The sequence below is a fragment of the Danio rerio genome, chromosome 8 (genome assembly GCF_049306965.1).
Source record: "Danio rerio strain Tuebingen ecotype United States chromosome 8, GRCz12tu, whole genome shotgun sequence".
Taxonomy (NCBI): domain Eukaryota; kingdom Metazoa; phylum Chordata; class Actinopteri; order Cypriniformes; family Danionidae; genus Danio; species Danio rerio.
Window position 1 is genome coordinate 28,715,266 of NC_133183.1, and position 24,735 is coordinate 28,740,000.

The 24,735-nt window shown below is 34.5% G+C and overlaps 1 protein-coding gene across 2 annotated transcripts; it reads left to right on the plus strand.

Moving 5' to 3' along the window:
- The first annotated feature begins 3,565 nt into the window (after positions 1–3,565).
- On the plus strand, positions 3,566–23,967 carry si:ch211-156j16.1. 2 transcript variants are annotated; one of them, XM_005167045.5, is made up of 5 exons: positions 3,598–3,777; positions 16,065–16,400; positions 16,491–16,596; positions 20,798–20,846; positions 22,836–23,967. In XM_005167045.5, exons 1-5 carry the CDS (start codon positions 3,711–3,713, stop codon positions 22,890–22,892), a joined length of 615 nt encoding a protein of 204 aa, XP_005167102.1. In that variant the 5' UTR covers positions 3,598–3,710; the 3' UTR covers positions 22,893–23,967. The 2 variants fall into 2 exon arrangements, with proteins under 2 accessions (NP_001119889.1, XP_005167102.1); NM_001126417.1 differs by lacking the exon at positions 20,798–20,846 and having other exon boundaries at positions 3,566–3,777.
- Positions 23,968–24,735: the final 768 nt, after the last annotated feature.

Consider the following 24,735-nt stretch of genomic DNA (forward strand, 5'->3'; position numbering starts at 1 on the left):
TCTGGTGCTATAGTGCAAAACTGGTGCAAGTGTCAGTTAAAGTGTCAGAGATAAAAGAGTATGCTTTCTACAGGTGGTTTGTCAAGCTCACTCACCCGTGTGAGACACACTCAGAATTGTTTTAGGTTGTCATAGAAATGGGGTCTTGGTTTTGTGGGTTCAGATGATCGTGGTTGTTGCTAGATAAGATACGGTTGCAGCCAGAAGTTAATGAGAATTATTTATTAAATTTATAAAAATCATTGTATTTTGTTAACGTCTACCCTACCCCAACCCTAAACCAATGCCTTAATGTAAAAACAGTAGTTGTACCGAGTATTATGTATGTTATTTATTAAATTACTCAATAAATTGTATTTTATTAATGTCTACCCCATCACCAACCTTAAACCCAACCGTCACAGTACTGTAAAAATATGAATTATTGTTACACAGTGTCACAAAAATGATGGTATATTGATGTGCATATCTGCAGATGCATCCTATCTAAACTTTACTGGTGATCGTGGAAGAGATGGGTTTTTAGTTGTTGTTTGAATAATAGCCTACTAATGAATCAGCAGTCCATTTTAAAAAGTGACTTATGGCCTCTGTGATGGTACCACATACATTTAAACTCAATTGACATAACTTTGTGTAGCATGTCCCGGTAGTCACGTGTATAATCATGTCAACAAGACCAGACGCGCGCAAAGCAACTGGGAATAAAAGGTCTGTTCAGTTCACTAGGATCATCAATCGTCATTAAATGTGATCAAGAATGAGTTTACAAGTTTGAAATGTTTTAAAACAGTGCACGTGTGTAATGAAGTACAGCAATTTATTTCAGAATTACTTCATCAGCAAAGCCACGTGTCAGAACAATTATAAAGGAAGACGCTTCAATCCCGCTTTGTGGATGTTAAATCAGGTTTATTTTGTACATTATCATAACAGATACTCATACAGCAGTGGAGATTAGCCTGTATCCTGTCACGTGCAAAAAGAGTGCGAAGCTAAACACGCTGCTGTATGTATGTGTGTATCGTGTCCGTGCTGGGTATCTGTGTCTGTGTGTGCATGTGAACTTCGTAACAACATTGACATTGTAACTTACAGCAAATGCATCAAATCATGCAAATCATGGGTAAAGTTCTAGTACTTCTCACAAACGCTACATGAGATCTGCTTCCTTTATGTCTGTTTGTTGTCTGATGCAGCAGAGGGAGGAGATTTACAGTGGGTGGGGAGGACTAGCCTTAAAGGCGCAGAACAGCAAAACCACCACTCCAGTGTAAAAATGTATAAAACAGAATCTTATAAAAGGTATAATAAAATTTTTTTTTTATTGTTTTGAGCTGAAACTTTACAGGCACATTCTGGAGACAAATGATTCATAATAAATCTAAAAAAAATGGGTAACCTAGGTGCCCTTTAAGAGCCCATTTACCAACTATAGGTACTTATTTAAAAAATATGTAACTAAAAGTATTGCACAACACATTATGGTGCTATTGAGGTGGGATACCAGTATTATTTGGTGGTTTGGGTAGGGTTAAGTGTGGTTTAAATTGTTACAATTAAACCTTAAACCAGAAATTAATAAAAATGCAGATTTTCTAAAAACATAGTATTAAAAAGTATACTTATGGTTTTAAAAATCTGCATTAGAATTTAAATGATTCATTTGATACAATGTTCTTAAAATGTCTATTTGTGTTTTTTTATCATGGTATACAATATGAATAATTTAAATGTAAATACATATAAAATAAGGCCACTTACTATAAAGTGGTACCATTTTAATCGTAAAAAGATTAAACATTCTAGATTTCAGGCGTGGTGGAGTGGGTTTGAGCTGTGGGGTGAGGAAAGACTATAGGTTTCCTGCAGAAGCGCCTCATGATTCATGATGACATACTGAGATTTAACAAACCCATTTTCATTTTCAGTGAACATTTTTAGTCCATTTAACATTTTCTTTGACTGACGGATACAAAAACATCAGTGTTCCTGTCTGCTCATGTGACAATCCGCTTAAAGCTTGTTAAAATTTACTGATGCCTATGGAGTCATTTCCTGGCTAAATGATGTTACTTCCTGCCCTGTCTGTCAAGAAAGAGGCTTAGTAGTCTAACAAAAATATAAATAAATGAATAATTAAAACCACACTGAGGACCCTGTTAAATTAGTTAAATGAATAAAAGCATAACAAAGAAAACAAAACTTTCTATATATATATATATATATATATATATATATATATATATATATATATATATATATATATATATATATATAGCACTATTTAACAGTGTATAAAATGGTTGTTTAATTGTGCCAATTAAGACATATAGATAAGTAAATGTAACAAATGTGTTGGCATTAAAATTCATTGCTACTCGAAATGTTCATTTTCGGTGTGGTCTCGTTGATTTGGCTGCTGTCAAACAGAAGGTCCATTGTGCTCTTGTAATTTCATACACCCGCCACTAGAGGTCAGCATAAAATGGCGGCATTCACATCAACAAATCTTCTTGCAAGAATTTGAAACTTTTAACGGCTGAAAATAATTCTCTGTCATTTCCTCAAAGTCATAAACAGAACTGTTGGAGGTTTTAGCTTGGGACTCGTGGCAATAGAGTTAGACATCCTTTAATTTTAGGCATAAAATAAGTGACCTGTCCATAACAACTTCTGTAATTTAACTGGCTTTAGTCAGGGAGATGACATATTTAATTTCACACAATTACTTTACATAACATGCCTATGAAAGACAGATACGTTGTGCTGCTTAAGTGATAGATATAGTTCACTCTTACATTTAATTCATTTATGTTATTTTAAATCCAGGGTGTTTATTATCAGAGCAAAAAAAATAAATAAATAAAAAAATAATATATATATATATATATATATATATATATATATATATATATATATATATATATATATATATATATATATATATATATATATATATATATATACATACATACATACATACAAACATTCATACATACATACATACATACATACATGCACTCACACACACACACGTAAAAAACATGTAAAAAGATTTCTGAAGTCTTCTGAGGGGATACAATGTAGGCTATTATTGCTTTATTTGATGAAAAGGTTTTATTTAGGATCACATAGCCCTACAAACAATTCATATAGATTTATTAGTTGAACTTTTTATGAATTTTGAAAGGTCAGACTTAGGTGAACAGACTTTTTCATGAACAGAATTCTCTTGGATTTCATTAAATTATGATTTTGTTTGTATTTTGAGTATAAATAAAAGTCTCAAATTGGTCTCAAAGAACAAACAAAACTTTTAACAATTTTATTTTTAATATTTAAAAAAAAATCCAGTTAACATACCATTTGTTTTAAGGCTTTAGTTTTGGGGTGACTCTTTAAGTCACATACTGTATAATTTTTAAGCTATAGGTGTCTAATATAGTCCATTAAAAAAAAACAGTTGAGAAAGTCCCAAAGAAAGAGCAGGACAGACAGACAGAGACTTCAATATGGGCAGGACCACCTAACAGCAGTGCCCAACCCCCTCGCCCAGTGAAGACTCTGTTCAGACCTCACCGCCCCTTTCCATTCAAACCAACCTTGAGCCACACATCAGAGCGTTTCATCCACAGCCTCTGCTGACTGCTTTAGGAGCCTGTGAGATTGCTGAAGTTTGACTTGGAGAATAGTGACCAACAGAGACCATGATGAAAATCACACTGCTGCTGCTGCTCACCCTGACAGGGCCTTTCTGTACCTTTACCCAAGCAAGTAAGTCAACACACACACACACACACATGCTCTCTTTCTCACACTCTGTCCATCATCAACTTCTGCCCTTTAGTGACCATATTGTTCATTACAGTTCTGTTCAGTCTGATTATAGTAAGTACATCCCTACTAAAAATAATATTTGTTCTCTCTGATTTTGGCGTCACATTTGAGTATAAAAATGAAAGAATATTTGTATTATTTTTTTTTATAAAATTTGTTTATTAAATTTTAAAGTTGTCAATAAAACATAACAGTGGAGTATGTTTATCACAAACTTTCACTATAAATACATTCAATTCACTCATAATTTTTAAATATAATGTGTTGTATGATGTTTTTTAAATGTATTAATAACATGTATTTGTATTAATTAGATGCATTAAATACTTTATATTCATTTCACTGTGGAAAAAAGGAACTAAGCTGAAGGAAAAATAATGAAAAACTTTTAATTTTAGTGATTTTGTTAAGCATTTTGATATTTGTATTAATTTTTAGTCTGCTGGTTTCGTTTATTTTAGCAATGTAAGTTAAACTAAATGAAAATTAGAAATACCTTTGTTTAAAAATTTTAACATTTTTTAAATGGAAAGAAAAAATTAACAAAAATATAAAAAAATTCAAGCTATAAATGCATTTATAGCTATATAAAGCTATTTAAATGCATTTTATTTTAAGTTACAATATTATGTTTATTTTAACAATATATATATATTTTATGGAAATTTACTTAATGTTTCAGTGTCTTCACTTTGTCATAAACATTATTTAGACATCCAGGCATGTGCTGATACAGTGTTTCTCTCCTTTGGACCATGTGCTGGGAAAATGATGTAATGCAATGACTGTTACACCATCATATACCATGCAGCCTTGAGTTACTCAGCGTCTGCCTATTTCTCCATTTCTCCCTGTTTCTCTCAATCTAGGCAGGGTTACCAGTGGGTATTAATAGAGGCCACTCTGTATTTAAGGGAAGCATTTAACATTTAGTCCACAGGCTGGATAAAAGGCCTAAGAGAGACAGAAGAGAGACGCCCTGCATGCGCTTATTTTGTACGTGCTTCCCTTCACCCCCCTCTGCTTGTAACCATCTTTGGCGGGGTATCAAGCTTTCACCCCTTCACGAGGTGGGTCGGAGGGGCATGAAAGTTATTTTTAAACTGCAGCGCCTCTGACTCACTGCTCAGGGTCGCTTACAGCCCTCTAAACATCCCATTAAAACGCTCAGCAAGTTTGAGACTTTGGAAAACTTCATTCCCTGCAATCAGAGGAGTGGCAGACTTCCTTCTGTCTCTCTTCGTCTTTATTCTGTGCCATTTGTCTCGCTTTCTTCCCGCTCTGCTGCATGGTGCCACTCCCTGGGCTAAAAATGGGACTTCATCAGATGTTTCCGCCCTCTTTAAACTTTTAATATATGGAGGAAGTTAATGGAAGAACTGGTTAATATTTGTGCATGTTGTTGTTGTGTGAACTTTCAGCTTTTCAGATGCCACAGTCAGTGTTGTGTTATGTGTTATGAATAGAGTAATGGTATACTTACAATGACACATGAGAGCACATGGACGTATTGGGTGTATTAGGTGTGTTAATTTAGCTTCATGAACCCTGACTACAACCACAAACTCAGACCAAGCCTATTCACTGACATAATCAACTTTAGTAGAAGTTAAAAAGCCTTTATTTACATGACTATTGTATTAAAACTAGCCATGTGAAAGGCTTTTGAACTTTTCTATCACTTTTTCGAGTGCCAGTGAATGTAATTTTGCATGCTTAAATCCTACACTAAAAAAATGGTTAATGGAATTTACATGTTGGCTGAACTTAAAGTTCAACTTAATCTGTTTAATATAGGTTTGTAAATCCAATCGAACATTTTTTTCAGTGTATATCCAAAAAGCACTGACACATCCTGAAGCTTCTTTTGTTTGTTTTGGATGTTATAATCAAGTTTACATTCAGCTTGAGAGCTCTCTAAATTTTAGAACATATTTAGTATTATACAACTCAAAATAAAAAAAATCTGGGTTACTTCAACCCAAAAATAGACAAACTCTCAACTGTTGGGTTAAAGCTAGTTAAAAATGCATTTTAAAAACTGTGGCCTAGAGATTGGGTTTGTCTCTATTTTATCCAAATTTGGAATGAAATAACCTAGATTTTTTTAATAGTGATATGAAAGACTATTGATTTTGAAAGATATCAGAAGTGTCTGACAGAAATTAAGTCTCTGAATTGATCTGCTTCATCTGAATTAATTCATACACACAACTGAAGATAAAAGTATCTACTCAACAGATGCTTCCTGTAATGTTTATAGAATGTTTGCTAAAATATTTCCTAAATTTTTATGGTGTTCGTAATGTAAACTTTCCAAAACTTAACAGGAATGTTAATAAAACATTATTACACTTCTGAAACAAAAGGTTCAAAAAGGTTTTTCAGATCCATTCATAGAACAAGAAGTTCTAATATGGAAAATATTTTAATTTATTAAGGAACCTTTTTATAAAGACAGTTTTCATGGATGGTAATGTTTCTTCATGGAACCATGAATGTAAAGAACCCTTTTATGTGTATTTTAGTTATTTTTGTACTCTTATAACCAAGTAAAAAAGTATACAGGCCCATAGCCAGCCTAGTGAAAGGGGTGGTTCTTTTCTTTTTCAAAAGTGGACCTCTTTGCAGTCATACACCTCATTTTCTATTTAATTATGAGACTTAAATACTGCATTTCGTGGCAGTTTTGTTGTCACACTTGTTGGTGAATTAGCTTGTTGGATGGTCATCATAACCACACTTTTTGATGTACCAAAAATATTTTCTGAAGATTTATAATAAAAAATATGAAAAATATATATGATTTTAAAATATAAATGTTTTACATTATTTATCATTAGAAAAAAAATTAGAATCTGTTTTTTTTTTAATTAAAAACTGTAGTTGATTGTCATTTATAGTAGGAAAATAACAAACTGGCCAGCACATTCAACTTTCCTCAGTCAGAATTTGGCCATTTCAATAATAATAATAATAATAATAATAATAATAATAATAATAATAATAATAAAAGAATAATGTAGATCTCCACAAATTTTTCAGCTACTTTAGTAAAAAAAAGAAAGTACATTTGTAAATTCATGGATAACAACAATAACCAAAATAGTATTAAAATGAATTTAATGTGGCCCGTTTTTGGTGCTTTATGCCTTTTTACTGGTCTTTTTTTCTAGAATAAGGTCCAAGATTAATAAAAGTTACTTGTAAAATGTTTCCCTATTAAAAACAATATCGTACATTATCAGATTGTAAAAATTTTAATATTTGTTTGCATTGGCCAAAACTGATTAGTTAAAGTCACGCCGAAGCAACAGACAACAGAGGGTTCTGCTTGGTCTTAAAGACTTTTTTGATGGGTTATTTTCACTATTTATGTTGGCATAGCAGTCAAAATAGGACAAATTAGGGACAAATTCTGTACCTTTTTTTTTTTTTACCTTTCCTGTGAGTGGTTTGGAGAATAGATAGATGGATTTTCGCCAATGGCAGCATTGTATCTGCTGCATTCATCAATGCAAAAGGAAGCTGCTTCCTGTAAACGTGTGAAAGTCCCATATCTGATATCTAGTAATTAACTGAAAAATAAAGTGCAGTAAATGGTAAAACCATTTGTGCTACAAACTAACATGTTCTGATTTTTGATGAAGGAACTTGATTTTGAACTGAAATCACTTTGTGTGCTTGCACTTGTGTTGTGAACAATAATCATCTTTAGATTCTCTAAATCATGATTATCAGGGCAGCGATTGGCTGGTGGTAACACATAGCAATGACATAATATGATTAATATTTAATTATCAGTCATGAGAAGGAACTTGACATAAAATTCATAGTATTAAACAGATTGTTAAATGATGATAACTTTCCAATTATTCCTTCACATCACACACAAAAAAACTGTCAATGAATATTGGCCATGTCTAGAATCATAAACACTTGTGTATGCACTAAAGTCATACTAAACTGCAATAAAGTTAGTAGTTAGTTTGCCAGTTTGTATATAAAAGGTCCATAATGATATCTTAACAGTACATATTATTCTTACATATTACATATAAAATGACATATAAATCCATAAAAAGTACAAAACTGTTGTATTTGTACCACCTGAAAAGGTAAAACCCTTTGACAGTTTATGTGCCTTTATTTATGGAGTGTTGATTACATAAGGGTTTGAATTTTATTTTTGTTTTTGTTTTTAATTTAGACAATAGATCATTTAACAACATTGTACTCTTATAAGATAATATAATCAGTTGGTCAAACTTTTAGTTTAGACTTTGATTGAAATACAACTATCTAATCCTGTTTATAAGAAATAAGCCTGCTTCTGAGCAGGTTTTAGCTTATAGTCTAGCTTCTTGCTGACAATATGTTAGATGAATTTTGAACAATGAAACAATAGTGAATCGTGTTAAATCGTTGATAATTAAATTCTGCTAAGTAATTCACATACAAATAATGGACCCTGCTGCTTCAGCGATGCTAAATGTACAAGTAACTCTTGTTTTGTGCTACCAGTGGCAGTTAATTGAACAACAACTAGCAATTTATTGCTCATCCTCGCACTCTTGCACATGTAATATACAAGATAATTCAATGCCCCAACATGCTCACAATTAATTTTTTTGTTGTTTGATTGGAAGTAAAAAGACAATCAGAATATCTTTGCAGTGATATACTGATAACAAATCAAAGAAACATAAAGATAAATATAAAGATAACGATAAAGATATAATCAAAAATAAATAAATGTAATGCAACAGCAGTTCAGACAACAGCTAAAACGCTAAAGATGTGAAGAAACAAGTTACGATCACTTTGAGAACATTTTTTTCCAAGCGAATAATCTATACAATACTAACAGATGATACTTTAAGAAGCTTAAAATTAAGCCTTCTTTCGTAAAATTATTTAAAGACAATGACTATCTGGGAAGCAGGTGGTTATACCACAAAAATAATGATAAAAAACTGAATTTATGCAAGCAAGGCTGGCAAACTTAAGTATGAAAATAAAAGTACCACAGGTATCCAAAGCTAGTTTCCATGTTTTTTTACTGAGACATCTCATGTAAAGGCTCCACCTTTCTTCTATAATGGGGCAGGGAGCAGCAGCTCATTTACATTTAAAGAGACAAAAGTGTTTTCCTTCCAACTAAAATAGCCATTCAGAACATGAAATAATAAATGATCTGAGAGATCATTCTAATCTGAAACCTCACAGACACATCCTGGGAAAAGCTGAAACTAACATGTAATCTCTGGGACATAATGGCTATTTTGAGGATATGTGTGTTTATTTTCTAATGAGTAACACTATGCATTAATCTTAACTTATAGTAGTTACAGTTGATGTCTATGCAGCACATATAACTCTGAAACAGAGAGAGAGGGAACAGCTGGCTCTTTCTCTATACTCTGCTCCTCCCACCACATCATGTGTATTTATGTGAGTGTGTGTGTGGTTGGAGGGGGAGAGAGCCATACTTAGAACTAATTGTTGGGGTCTAAAAACATAATGAGCTGATTGTTAGCAGCAGTCAACAAGAACATTAATATAAACACACAAACCGACACTTACACACATTCACACAGGACATTCTGATCTCTGACCCCACACCCCACCCCTACATATGCTTCTTAACAGGACAGTTTTGTTTGATTGGGGTAATATATAAAAAAAAGTGATATGCACAGCAGAATGGATTTTTCTATTCTTTTTTTTTACCTCTAACAAATAAACAAGTACTCTTCTCATAAGAGCTCTACTTTTGATGTATTATTTTGGGAGTCCATTTAACTGGGTTATATAACAAATTGCGTGGAAACCTTATATGAAAAAAAAATCTGCCATCATCAAACTTACCATGCTTACTGTTAAAAATAAATATTCTTAACAGCTGATGATGGTTCCATGAAGAAACCTGAACATCCATGAAAACCTTTCATTCCACCAAAAGGTTTTTATAGTGAAAAAAACACTGAGAAAAAAACAGTTCTCTAAAATTCTTAGAAGAACCAAAAATGTTTCTGGAAACCATTAATGGAAATTTGATTTCAAAATAACTTCGACATCTATATATTGCTGCTCTTTTCTAATTTGAAGTGCTTATCTTTAAGGTCGTTTACATGGACATCGGTAATCAAATTATTATACCTTAATCTGAATAAGACAATTGGTTGATTGCAGTGTTTACTAGTATGTTTACTAGTCTGCACTTCAATATTGTGACTAAAATCGGCATAATCCACATGTCTTGATTCAAGTTCTGTTTAGTTCAATTATGATCTTAATCGGATTGAATTAATTACAAATCCGCCATTTACATGGTAGACTCTTAATCAGAGTATTGTCTAAATCGTATTACAATCTGATTATTGGTGTTCATTAGGGCTGCACGATATTAGAAAAATCGGACATTGTGATATTTAGTTTTTTTGTGACTATTATAGCGATATGAATATAATCATTTCACCAGATCACTTGAATAGCTCAATTGGGAAAGAACTTGTATATTTATATTTATTGGGATGACTTTTAATCTGCATTTATTTAAAAAAATTTTGGTGGGTCTAACTGTATTTGAGTATGATCAAATGAAAGCAAATAAAACTGGCCAACTCATTGTAAAAAGAAAGTTAAATGCATTAAACATTCATTGTTTTAATTTCTTGTACACAAATTATTTAAAGGCTTTAAAAACAAATAAATCTTTCAGTCTTTTCAGGTTAAACTTCACAATCACTCAACAGTACGGTTCCTGGTTAGCTATAATTTCACTCAAATTTCTTGAGGGGCGAATAAAATGAAGCTTGACATTGCGGATCGTGCAATGTAACTATTGCGAATGATCACTATGCAATATCAATGCTGAAACGATGTATTGTGCAGCCCTTGTGTCCATGTACACGTACTGACTTTCAGTTATATACTGGTTATTTTATATGCAGCTCAACAATTAGGGAAATAAAGCTTTTAAAACTCAACACATTTATACACTATATTAGTCATCATTGCATCAATGAATTCATATATTTTAAATGAGATTTGTTTGCACTATAAATTATATATTTTATTTTTAATTATATTAAAGAAGTATCCATAATCCTTTTTCAGAAATCCCCTTTTTAGGCTCTACAGAAAACTAAAAAACTACATTAGTATGAATAAATGATGAACCATTTTTATTTGAATGGAAACCTCTCCAGATTCCTAAAATCACAAATTGGTCAAAGATGAAATCTGCTTTACCAAAACCACAATAACCCAAACATTAATTTTCCTTCAATTCACTCAGAGCTGATGTCTAATGCATGCTGAGCTTTATAACTCATGCTGAGTTTGATATTTTAAAGTGGGCCGTTCAGAAGCTGAGGTAGTGTTTTTGTAAAGGGCGGTTCCCAACAGATCGCCAAGAGAAAGTCTCTCATATGGAGTGCATCTGGCTTTGACACTAGAACAGATCTGAGATCTTTTTTTCGGTTGCTGAGGCCTTGTGAGTGATGCAGAAAGATCTCAGATAAACCACTAGAAGAAAACAAGCCTTTTTTTTTTGCCATGTTTTTTTTTGTACTCCAGTTTTTCATTTCCTCCTGTGCTGTTATGGCCGGCTCCACCCAGGAAGTGAGACAATTAGTCTGGTCAAATGTATGATGCAGAAAGGAAGTGATCTCATTAGTGTGGAGCTGAATAGTTAGGGTGTGACTTTCTGTGGTTCTATCCAAACTCTTAGTCAATGTGTAAGTGAGTGTTGATTGGGCTGATGGAGAAGCTGGAATGTTCTCACTGTTAACGGCAAGCTATGAGAAAATTCTGGCTCACCCATTTGATACGACCACTAGAGAAGCAAACATCGTCAGTGCCTCTGGAATTTCTCCATTTTCATCCAACTCACCGATGCTGAGCTTTCCCCTTATGTTGAAATATAACGTCTGAGGCCACATTCTTAGAGCAACAGAATACGGTTGGTCATCATCATAAAACTGACAGAAGCAAGTCTGTGGAGGGAAAAGACTGGATGTAAATTTTCAGGTCACACACAGCTCATATCTGCATCTGGGGGTGTGTGTTATGAAACACAACTGTACTTGGCATGACAAATGACAAAACCCATAATAAATGTGGTACAGTCTCAGATATTAAACTGATGCTTCATTCAGTTAATAACTTTAAAAATTCCTTCATTTGGCAAGCACTTATCCAAAGAAACTTACACTCACAGGCCACTTTATTAGGTACACCTTACAAGTACCAGGTTGGACCTCCTTTTGCCTTCTGTACTGCCTTAATCCTTTGTGGCATGGATTCAACAAGGTGCTGGAAATATTCCTCAGAGATTGTGGTCCATATTGACATGATAGCATTATGCAGTTATTGCAGATTTGTCAACTGCACATCCAAGATGAGAATATCTTGTTCCATCACATTCTAAAGGTGCTCTATTTGATTGAGGTCTGCACAGTCTGATGACTGTGGAGGCCATTTGAGTACAGTGAACACATTGTCATGTTTAAGAAACCAGTCTAAGATGATACACGCTTTATGACATGGTGGGTTATCCTGCTGGAAGTAGCCATGGACATGTTCAGCAACAATTCTCAAGTTGTCTGTGACATTGACACGATGCTCAATTGGTACTAATGGGCCTAAAGTGTGCCAAGAAAAAATCCCCCACACCATTACACCACCAACACTAGCCTGAACCATTTATACAAGGCAGGATGGATTCATGCTTTCATGCTGTTGACGCCAAATTCTGACCCTACCATCCAAATGTCACAGCAGAAGACTCATCAGACCAGGCAACGTTATTCCAGATCTTCTATTGTTCAATTTTGGTGAGCCTGTGTAAACTGTAGCCTCAGTTTCCTGACAGGAGCGGCACCTGGTGTGGTCTTGTGTTGCTTTAGTTCATCTACCACAAGGTTGGACGTGTTGTGCATTCAGAGATGCTCTTCTGTGTAACATGAAATTAGCTCATTTTATGAATATTAATAATCAACAGTAACGGTTTATTCTTAATTATTAATATTCCGGCTTAAGCTTCAGTCAATTTGGTCAAACAAACATATGATTGTAAATGATCATGCTCGCGCGACCGAGCGGATTCCCAGATTATGAATATTAATTATCAACAATAACGAATTATTATTAATCATTAATATTCCGGATCAATTTATTGTTAATTTGACCAAACAAACACAAGCAGAGCCGCCGCTCTTCCGAGCGGACACGGTAATCTATTCATTTAGAAAAAGGGAATTTAATTGCTACTTCTTGTGAAGTAGATTAATCATTAAAAAGTTTTAAACAACTTATAATAGCTAGGCAGGGGAATCTGTATTTCAGTGACATTTTCTCGTGAGGCAAACAATACAATTCATTTGATTATAATGGAATTTATTGACTAGTCAGACGTAACGAACAAACAAACGCACAAACATACATTAAACACAGAACAAAGGTAAACCACGTGGAGATATCGGGTCTATACGGGACTATAAAACATGTACGAACAGAGAGAGATAGCAAAGCGTGGAAATATAGATTTCAGGTAAATCTATACCTGAGTGACAAAGCTGTCAGTTCCACACGCACCATTAAGGATCACCAAGATTAAAGAAAAACACCTTTTGATAAAAGGGGCACAGCTTAATCGCATAACTAAAATCACCTGGTCGTTCATGTCTGGAGGTCTCTCTTATGCATCTCTCTTCCGTCGTGATGAAAACTCCTTTTGATGTCCTTCTTGATGCGTGGAGTTTGTAATGCAGTTCTGACGAACACGATCGCAAACTTTAAACTGAGTTTACTTTTGCCGGAAAATAAAGAAAACGTGGTGGGAAAGTCCATGCGGTGTAGGAAAACCGCCTGGCCCGAAGGCCACCTCTTTGATGTTCTTTGTTCGGACGCTTTTTCTTTCTGCTCAGATGTTTGGCAAAAGGTCTGGTTATACCTGCGGGGCACGTGACAACCCGTTCAGCATTCTGATCAATGGTTTCAGTACAAAGTTCGAGCGGAAACCCTTCCTTTGTCTCGAGGCTGCTCGTATGCAAATTTGAGTGTCCGCCTAAAGCATGCGGACAGGCATTTAATACAGGGCTTTAAAGAATAAAGCAATGCGAGTTATGGTCTTGCTCTATGCATCATGTGTTGTAAAATGTTAGCAGAAACCCATCGGTACCAAACATGGGGGGTTTCAAAGTACATCAACATAATTTTTCATATCCTTCCAATATTTATGCTTTACAAAGGCCTAAAGGGAACATGCATACAGGTTATAAGAGAGGTTACACAGGTAAGAAAAGTCAGAAATGAGATACAAAGTTTACAAAACATACTGTAACACCTTAGTTTTGTGCTGGTTCAGGATTTGATGAGTTTATTTTCTTTCTGTCGGAACAGCCTCGTGGTTGTGTGTGTGTGTGTGTGTGTGTGTGTGTGTGTATTTAAGCAGGAATGTCTTTGAAGTGACAGACCTATCTCTCCAGGCTCCCTAGATTACTTAAGCTGTCACGAAAATCCAGACTTCTTGGAGCCAGGAGTCGTAAAACCCTTCTGTCGACCAAAGCCAGACCGTGATAAAATCAATAAGAAATTTTATCTGTGGACTGTACGCTACATCTGCGTACCTCGGTTGTAATGAGTGTATTTGGGTTACTGTTGCCTTTACATGGTTTGCTCGAACCAGTCTGGCCATTTTCTTCTGATCTCTGGCATCAACAAGGCATTTGTGCCCACAGAACTTCCGCTCACTGGACATTTTCTCTTTTTCGGACCATTCTCTGTAAATCCTAGAAATGGTTAAGCGTGAAAATCCCAGTAGATCAGCAGTTTCTGAAATACACCAGCCTGTCTCACACTAAAAACCACCCTACATTCAAAGTAACTTAAATCCCCTTTCTTCCACATTCTGATGCTCGGTTTGAACTGCAGCAGATCGTCTTGACCATGTCTACATGCCTAAATGCACTGTTGCTGCCATGTGATTGGCTGATTAGAAATTTGTGTAAACGAGCAGTTGGACAGGTGTACCTAATAAAATGGCAGATGAATGTATATCTATTTTCAGGTACGTTATTTTTTTTTAAAAATAGTGCCATGCTATACTATTTGTTATACAACATTTAGAAAAATCTGAATAACACACAATATTAAAAAAATCAAACATTGCAATATTTTGTTAGTCTGTGGTATATATTAGTGACATGAAAACAATTTTACCAGATGTCTCGAATATCTCTATTTAGAAAGAATTTATCATTTTTGATTGTTTAGGGGGGTTCTGTAGGGGAGGGAATCTGCATAAAATCTTACAAATGAAATAAAATCAAAGATAAATAAAATAAAGAAAAGTTACCAAAAACAAAACAAAAGTGTTTTATCGTTTTCTTTGTCTAACAGTATTAAGGTACAGTAATTGAATAGTAAAAATAAAAATAATCATTAATAAAGTTACTAACAGTACAATTTCTTATGCCTGAATGCTTTTAAAATCCTTATACAGCGAGTCATGGGCCTCAAAAACACATGCAAATGTAATCCAGACTCAACATTGCAAATTCTGCTATATGACTACTGCGAATGATCGCATAGCGATATATTCATTCATTCATTCATTTTCTTGTCGGCTTAGTCTCTTTATTAATCCGGGGTCGCCACAGTGGAATGAACCACCAACTTATCCAGTAAGTTTTTACGCAGCAGATGCCCTTCCAGCTGCAACCCCTCTCTGGGAAACATCCACACACATTTACACACAATTTAGCCTATGATATGATTTCAAACATCTTACATCAAACATCTGAAAACATGAACTCAACAGAATAGTGCACAGTATTTTACAGGTCATAATATTATTTATCATTATAAAATTCTGCCTCTGACTTCAATCACTTTCAATAATGGTTATACATGGCTGCTTAAAGAACATTCAAAGAATCTTCTATTCCACAAAATAATCTTTATAGTAAGCATTCTTTAAATGTCCTTTAGATTTTTTAAATATTCTTAGTTTAATGGAGATTTTATTCCAATATTGAGCACTAAAGTTGCAGGTTTCCAATCACCCCAAAAAAATACAAGTTTGACATTAAGGGTTCATGGTAACCTTCTGTGTGTATAGAATATTTCTAGAGCTTATGTCAGTTTCAAAAACGAATGTCAATAAAATCTGGATTTCAAGATTTGTAAGAGGCTTTTTATTGTTCTTATACTAGGTCCGACGACGCCACCAACAAGTTTGGAAACGACTTCAGAACCAAAACCTTCAGAAACATCTCCTCCAGTAGCATCAACACAAACACCAGTTTCTGAAACTACAGAAAAAATGCCTGTCATGACTGCAGGAGTACCAGCAGCTTCCACAGCTCCACAAGTGACACAAACAGAACCTGCAGCCTCAACAGCAGCAGCAGCAGAATCAACAAAAGCTGGAACTGAAGTAAAAAACGACACTGAAGCCACAATTGGAGCCGCAACTGATCATGTTGTAGGGACGACAGATGAAGATGGCAAGGAATCACCGTCACCAGTAAATATAGTGGACGAAGAAGGTCAGCTGGAGAGAGATGGAGTATGACATTTTGAGGATGGAGTAATGTATAAGATTTTGACATGAAATGTGGTGATTTTCCTCATTTCAGGAATGGGCACTGGACAGGTGGTGGGGATTGTAATCGGCGCATTGATTGGAGTAATTGTTGTCATCGCTATAATCATCCTGGTTGTCAGAAGAATGGGCCAGTACTCGTGAGTACAACTACTAAACAACACTTACTTTTCTTACAGTTCAAAATCTATATATACTGACAGTTGGGTAATTATATTCACCCCCTATTTCAAACCAATAAAATGTTCTGAAGTCTGTGGCTACAATTTTGGGGAAAAATTTTCTCTCTCCATTTAATGAAAGTAAAATTTGTTCTTTTCACAATGGGGTCCTAAAGGCATAGTTTACCTTACAATGAAGATTATGACATCATTTTCATTCCCTTTAGTTGTTTGTCAAACACACACACACACACACAGTGGCTACAAGATTTCAAAATTTATATATATGTATATATATATATATATATATATATATATATATATATATATATATATATATATATATACACACACACACACACACACACACACACACACACACACACACACACACACACACACACACACACACACACACACACACACACATATATATATATTATATAAATTTGGAATCTTGTAGCCACTGACTTTAATTATATACTGTATTTAACTATGGAAGTCAATAGGCCAAGCCAAGTCTGCTTTGGGCAAATCATAAAGTTCTGCTGCTTTTAATTTTACAATCCTTTTATAACTGTAGGATGGGCTTGACAAACCACCTATAGCAGTGGTTCTCAAACTTTTTGATTGTATAATAAAGAAACAAATCTAGCTCCATAAGTACCACATCAAAAAAATAAATAAAAATAAAAATTGTCTTTCCAGATACCACCATAATGACCAGTATTAAAATACAGTAGTGTAGGCCTAATTAAGAAGCTACAGCACACCGTAGTTTAAAAACTAGGCAGATTAATTCTTATTATAATGAATATTTATTATTGTCAGCCACTTTAAACATTATAAATAGTTTGAACATTAACACTGTACTTTGCTTACAGTTAAAAATAAATAAAACGTCAATGTTTAAATTATAGTGTGCTTTTAAAAGTTTATTGAAAATGACGGCTGTTCTTAAAAAGTAAAACGAAAACTACTGTACTTAAATGTAAAGTATTATCAGCCTATTCATTAAAACCTGGAAATGTTCCTTGGACCTCATAAATATAAGATAAAATGTAATCATATTCATATATAAACTCTTTTTGATAAATTTTGATCTTTGAAATCTAAACATTAACTTGTGTTTTAGATATATGAATTGGATCTATATATTTAAATTACAAATTAGATCTGCTTTCTGCACGTTAGAGTAGTCTATTTGTGTCAGAAAAGCAAGTGATTAAACTATACCTGTCAACATTGGGATATAAAAATACGGGATACGCTCCCAACAACCGTTACAAATGTGGGGAGGAAATTAGCTTCAAATGATAGAATACATAACAAACATTATAAAAAAAAAGTTTAACCTATTGAAATCAATTTCCTGATCACATTGGTGTTATTGTACGCATCGAAGGGTAAAAGTGTGTTCATTTTTTTTATTTGAATTATTCAGCCATTATTTCGCCTAGCACTAGAAGGAAGCCTGCATGCCACTAGTGGTACACGTACCACAGTTTGAGAACCACTGACCTATGGAATACATTCTTCTTTTGCGCCAGGCATTTTTGTCTATGTCTATATATATATATATATATATATATATATATATATATATATATATTATAATGTCCGCCCTATAAGGAACACTTTAACTTTTCTTATTTTGATTGTAATGCAATAATGTGCACCATTTGTAAAGCTGCTTTGAAACAATAATTATTGTGAAAAGCACTATAGAAACAAACTTGTTCTGATTTTTTGTAAACAGAAGAACGTATCACCACTATCGCTTTGTTTTCCATTCATTAGTACTGCAATGAAGTATATTGTACTAATAACTACAGTAGCCTAGTAGTACTAATTATTATACATCTTGTGCTTGTATAAAAAAATAGAAAACTTTTGACAGATAGTAAAAACAAAGCACTTCAGGTGGATAAAGAAAAGTGTGTTCATCTTAAATATATTTTCTGATGATTGATACACAAAGGTCCAACAATCCCAATTCTATTTTTTTTTTTAAATTGGAGTATTTACAAACATAGTACAAGAGAATACATCTCACAACAGTTATGAACATAATAAAAATGAATAAAATGAAATAAATTATTTCAGTTATCCAAAGTATAAACAGATGCCAGGGGCCTAATTCTATTTTTGTACCACTACCCCTTTCCCTTGGCTCTTACAACCGAGGGTTAAGGGGATGGGCTTCAAAATGTACCCCTAAGAATTTGGACAGCACTCCAGCACCTGTACACATCATCATATGTCCTCGCTTCATATGAGATCAGACGATCGGGACTGCTGGAGTGATTTCAGTCGTGTTATTTTTTGGTATTTATCTTCAGGAGATCACTGAAGGTTATGTTATCATAACCATATAATTTGGCAATAAGATCGTAACTGTACTGTGCATTTACACAGTGGCCATACTCATCAATGTAAACACACAAAATCAGCATTAACATTATAGCTGACACTGTAAAAAGCTCATTTACAGCCACTAGACTTTTCTGACAGGGTATTCCAGTGTCATCGAGTGTTAGAAAGTTGTGGAACAGCTGTAACGTTACACAAGTTATGATTAGGGATTATACATCGCGAATAGATCACGAAATTTAGAGGTCTTTATTTTAGCGTTTTGAAGAATATATTAAAACGTGTTTGTTTGTTGTAAAAATTTGTAATAATGACAAAAAATACTAATTTGTGGATCTCCTTACTTCCGGGTGCAGCTGTTTCTGCAAAATTCTGGGAATTTTTTCTTACCCCTTGGTTTCAAGTGTGGTCCTGTAAAGTCTTCGTTTGAAGTGGTGTATACTCCTTGCCCTTAGCCCTACGCCTCCAAGCTAAAGAGAATTGGGACATCACTACCCCTTCACGGGCATGCGCAAAACGAGGGGTAGGGGTAAGGGCTAAAGGCTGATTTATACTTCTGCGTCAAACGCTACAGCGCAGACGCATAGCCCTTCGCCGTGGCCGTCGGCGTCACTGACGTGCACCTCTCAAAAAATGTAACTACACATCGCAACGACGCGTAGCGCAAGCTCTGTGATTGGTCGGCTTGGTAGCGCTGACTACTCTGGGCGGGACCGAGAGCCACGCGAATGGCGCGAGCTGGATGCGAGCCCAATGGAGCGATTGTTTACAAGTGTGGAGTCCTGTGAAGGAGCTCCGGATGGAAAGTTTTGTTTTGTGTTTACCTCATAGTTAAAGTTGTTGCTCGTCCGCCGGTTCCAGCCTCAAAATGAGCGAGTTAGAGCCACTTGTACATCCAGGAAGTGTTCAGGAAAAGCAAAACAGCAGCGAAGAAACTCGACACAGAGGAACATTTACACCTCACTGGGAAGTGTAATGCAGTGTTCCGGAAGTGTAATGCAGACCAACAAAGACAGCGCGCAGAAGTGTAAATGCACTGCTATGGGCGTTGCATGCACCGATGGTTACGCCGGTCACTTGACGCAGAAGTATAAACCAGGCCTAAAGCCTCCACACTTGTAAACAATCGCTCCATCAGGCTTGCACCATTCACGCGGCTCCCGGTCCCGCCCAGATTCGTCATCGCTACCATGCCGACCAATCACAGAGCTTGCGCTACGCGTCGTTGCGATGTGTAGTTACATTTTTTGAGAGGCACATGTCAACGTCTGCATCAGTTTGACGCAGAAGTATAAATCAGCCTTAAGGGGTAGAATTGGGATTGGGCCAAATTTTAGCCCTGTAATTTGTTTCTAGTAGCCTAGTAGTAAAGCCTGGTTTATACTTCTGCGTCAAACTGATGCAGACGCTGACATTCCACGGCGAAGGGCTATGCGTCAATGCCGTAGCATACGCCGCCGTTTGTCGCAGAAGTATAAATCAGCCTTAAGCCGAAATATTGTAAGACTTTTATTATTATTTAAAAAGAAAACTAAATCATTTCAGTTTTAAATAAAAAAATCAGTGTTCATTTCACAATTATAAATTCATAAACATCATAAAGCTAATGTTTACCACCCTCATTAATAATAATGACAATTTAAAAAAACATTTCTTTCTTCAGATTTTCAATATTTCAAAGAAAATGTCTCACTGTTTTTTTGTGAAAGAAATGTCAACTGTTTATAATATAATGTATTGATAACATTGTGTCTTCTTTGGCAGTGAAATTTTGCATGCTAATAGTAAGCGGTTTCTATGTTTGTAGGCCTGCAAAGAAACGAAAGCCTCAAAAACAAGACAGCATCTTGATCTCTGTAACTGTGTTTCTGTTTCATAGATAATCCACATTAATCACTGTAACCCATTCATTCATTCATTCATTCATTCGTTCATTCATTCATTTTCTATTCAACTTTGTCTCTTTATTAATCTGGGGTCGCCACAGCAGACTGAACGGCCCACTGTAACCCAGTTGCTTAAAATTTTTTTAAATTTATCTTAGCCTGACAAAACTGAGTTGCTGCTCTAATTATTTTTTAATTAAAATGTTAAATATCAGAGGAAAAACTCCACTGAACCGCATCAAATATTAGAATGCCATTCAGGATGCCATAATGTGATGCAAATCGTACTAAATTATACGATTCATACGAATTAGCCACTAAATCAAAAAGTTACAAATTGCCGTGAGATTGTGTTGCATAAGATTGTTAAGCTGAAGAATCAACAGTAAAGGTGGAGTGGCAATCCAGTGCTGTTCATGCTGTTTAATTTGTAGTACTAACAGGTTTTTAAAAAAAGCATAGAGCCAAAATAACTGAACTTAAAACAATTTTAAAAAGTGTGAATCAGAATCAATAATTAATCAAACTCAGCAATACACTCTAAAAAATGTTTATTTAAATTTTTGTCTTGTTTTCACAAAAAATATCTCAATTATTTAACCACAATATATAATTAACTTATAGTATTATAATTTATGTGTTGTTTAAAAAACAACAACCAAAAACAACTTATGATCACAGATTTATAAATATAATATATAAATACATTTAAATTTGTTCTCACATTTTACCAAATTATAGCTTCATTGTAATAATTCATTCCTTTTTCTTAGGACAGATAACAGATTCAGTTTTTTTGTGGCCATGACTAAAGTGAAATTAATAAACAATTACTAAATCATGGCTATGATGTACTAAATTGAGAGAACAAATCCTTACATTTGGGAGATAAAATCAGAATTTGAATTTTCTGAACGTCACTATTGTGTAAAAATAGCCATTATTTAAAAAAGAAAGATTACTTTTTCCCTACTATTCTAAAATACAGTTAATCATGTCTTTAAGCACAGATGTAGACCACTTTTGGATACTTTTTGTTTCTTAAAGGAACACTCCAGTTAAAAAAACAAACAATTTGACTTATTTTGAAAACAGGCTGATTTTACAACTTTGCTTTTGTTAAATAGTTGAGTTTTACCATCTTTGAACCCAATCAGCTGATCTCTGTGTCTGGCAGAAGAACTTTTAGCCTATATAGCACTAAATCATTTTGATCATTTTCCTATGCAAAAGCTTGTGTCTTCTTAATATAATGGTGCCTGCTGCAGCAATGGTATGGCAGCAAAGATCCTTGATTATTACGCTGGAATGAGAATATAGTTTCAAGCCACGTCAGCCTAAAAAAAATAGCAACTTTTTATTTTCTTAGTACACTGAAAAAAATATTCAAAGATGATTTTTGGGATTTACTAAATGTCATTATGTTAAGTAGTTGTAAACAATTTATTTGGGCTGAATTTTAATTGAACAAATTAAGTCAAATTTAATTTGTTTGTTTAAATTCAACACAACTAAATTGTTTAAAACAGTTTTGCAGACATTATTTTTTACAAGCTTTAAATAGAAAAATTATTGAAATTCTTTGGTCATTTTGAAGTGAGCTGCTAATGGTCTAATCTGATACAATGAACAATGCTAAGCTAAGCTAAAACTGCTCCCGGTGATTGGCTAAATGGATTCAAAAATGTAAAATACAAGTGTTTAATTCTAGGAGACTATCAAAATGAGCCTATTGCAAAATGTAGAGTGTTCCTTTAATTAAAAATATCTATAGATAAATCTAGATATTTGTAGTAGGAAACAAGACAAAAAAATTGTTAACCTATTAATATCTATTATAATGTTATAATCTAATCTCTAAGTGTATCTTTGTTTCTGTTTAAAGGATTCAAAATAAGCTTGTTTCTGTTGCTGCTGTATTTGTGCTAAACAGCTTTGTTCTGTTTCCTTCTTTCCCAGCCCCTGAAAAGAAAGGCTCGACAGGAAGAGAAGAAGAAGAAATCCGGGAAGTTCTGAACTATTGTTCTAATGTTAAAAACAATGCAAGCAGCACTCTCACCATCCATCCAGGACATTAAAGGGAGCGGCACTGTGCCCCCATCCCATTTCCCCTTGAAAAAGATGCCCCCACAAAACACCTACAAACATCCTCTTATTTTGTCTGCGAAGTCTCATTTATTCTCCAAAGGTGGGAGCCCACAGTATCTTTAATAAAATAAAACAATAAAGTAACAGGAGATGAATGTTTTTATGAAGGGCTTAATAAACATAAACAAATTGTACATGCAAGTAAATGCTTGTATGTGTGTATTTTATTACATCTCAATTGTAAATATCACACACACACACGAATACATATTGTCTTTATCTGCTTCAAATTTCTTTGTTTTTACCCCCTACAGATATGTCCAATAAGACTATGACGCATTATGTACAGTGTATGAACTGTTATAAGCAGATGCTTCGGATATTTCTGTTCTCAAGAAGAGTAATTGACAAGTCTAGCGGCATTAACTGATACATTGTGAACTATAAGGGAGCAGAACACATTAATGGCTTGAGATTTACTCTTTTGCAGTGTATTAACAGAGTGACCTGACTGTTTTGCTCTTAATTGTCACCCATTCCAAAAGTGACATCACTTCCTCTGGGATGCATTATTATGTGTTCCAGTCAGCTTAGCTCCAGCGTGCAGCTGCTATTGGCAAGTATTACTAAAATCCTGATCTTCCTCACAAAGCAAGCGTTTGCATGGTCTAGTTGTTTGCATTTCTTTTACTGTCAGTGGGGTTCGTGTTATTCACTGACATTCTTCAGTGTAACTCTCTATTTAGAGCTTAGCTTTAAGAGATCAGTAATAGGTGCACTGATGATAAATAAAATACATGTTTAATATTAAGAAGGGACTTCAGACACGGCGAGTGTTTGCAATGACATTTTGTGTGTATTTTTGCCAGATTCCTCTTTATACCCTGTTACGACATAATCTTGATTTCCCATCTGATGTCAGAATCCACTTAAAACCGAGTTTTTGTATTTTGGGGGTGTTGTTTTTTGTTCAGTTGGTTTCAATAAAAAAAGTTCCAAAGTATGTCGCATTGCCTTATTGTGTTGTTTTGTTACAGTGGATTCTTGATAACATTGTCTGTTTATCTGTGTTTACTTTTCAACCCTTTTTACTCAGCCTTAGAGATTTTCACACACACAAATGTGTGCGTATACGCCCATGCACTGTCTCTTTCTCACACACACACAAACCCACACATTCCCTCTCCCTAATCCCTCAGGTTATAAAGACTGTAAAAGAAGGGACAGAGAGAATAAGAGATTAGCAGAGTCAATGAATGAAGGCATCTTTGTAAATATGAAGATGTTTTTAAGTGATCTCTCTAGTTGAAGAGGGGTAAACAACACGAGACCCAGACAGCCACCCCCAAAACGTATTTGGACAGTTAAAGTGAAGAGAAACTTTATACAAGCAAAAACACACAAAAATAACATTTTACAATTATATTTCTTCTTTAGTTTCACTTGTTTCTTTTCAAAAAGCCTGATAGTAAGAAGCCAGATCAGTCTCAAAAATAATACTTTTACAAAATTAGTTTTTTCATACATGCACAGCACAATTCACATTTACAAAATTTAAATCATGAGTTTAAAACATAACATAATTTGTGAATACATAAGGTAAAATAGTAAATATTCACATCCAAACACACTCATTCACTACAGACAATTTTAGCTAACTCAATGCACCTATACCACTTGTCTTTGGACTGTGGGGGAAACCGGAGCACCCGGAGAAAACCCACACGGACGCAGGGAGAACATGCAAACTCCACACAGAAATGCCAACTGA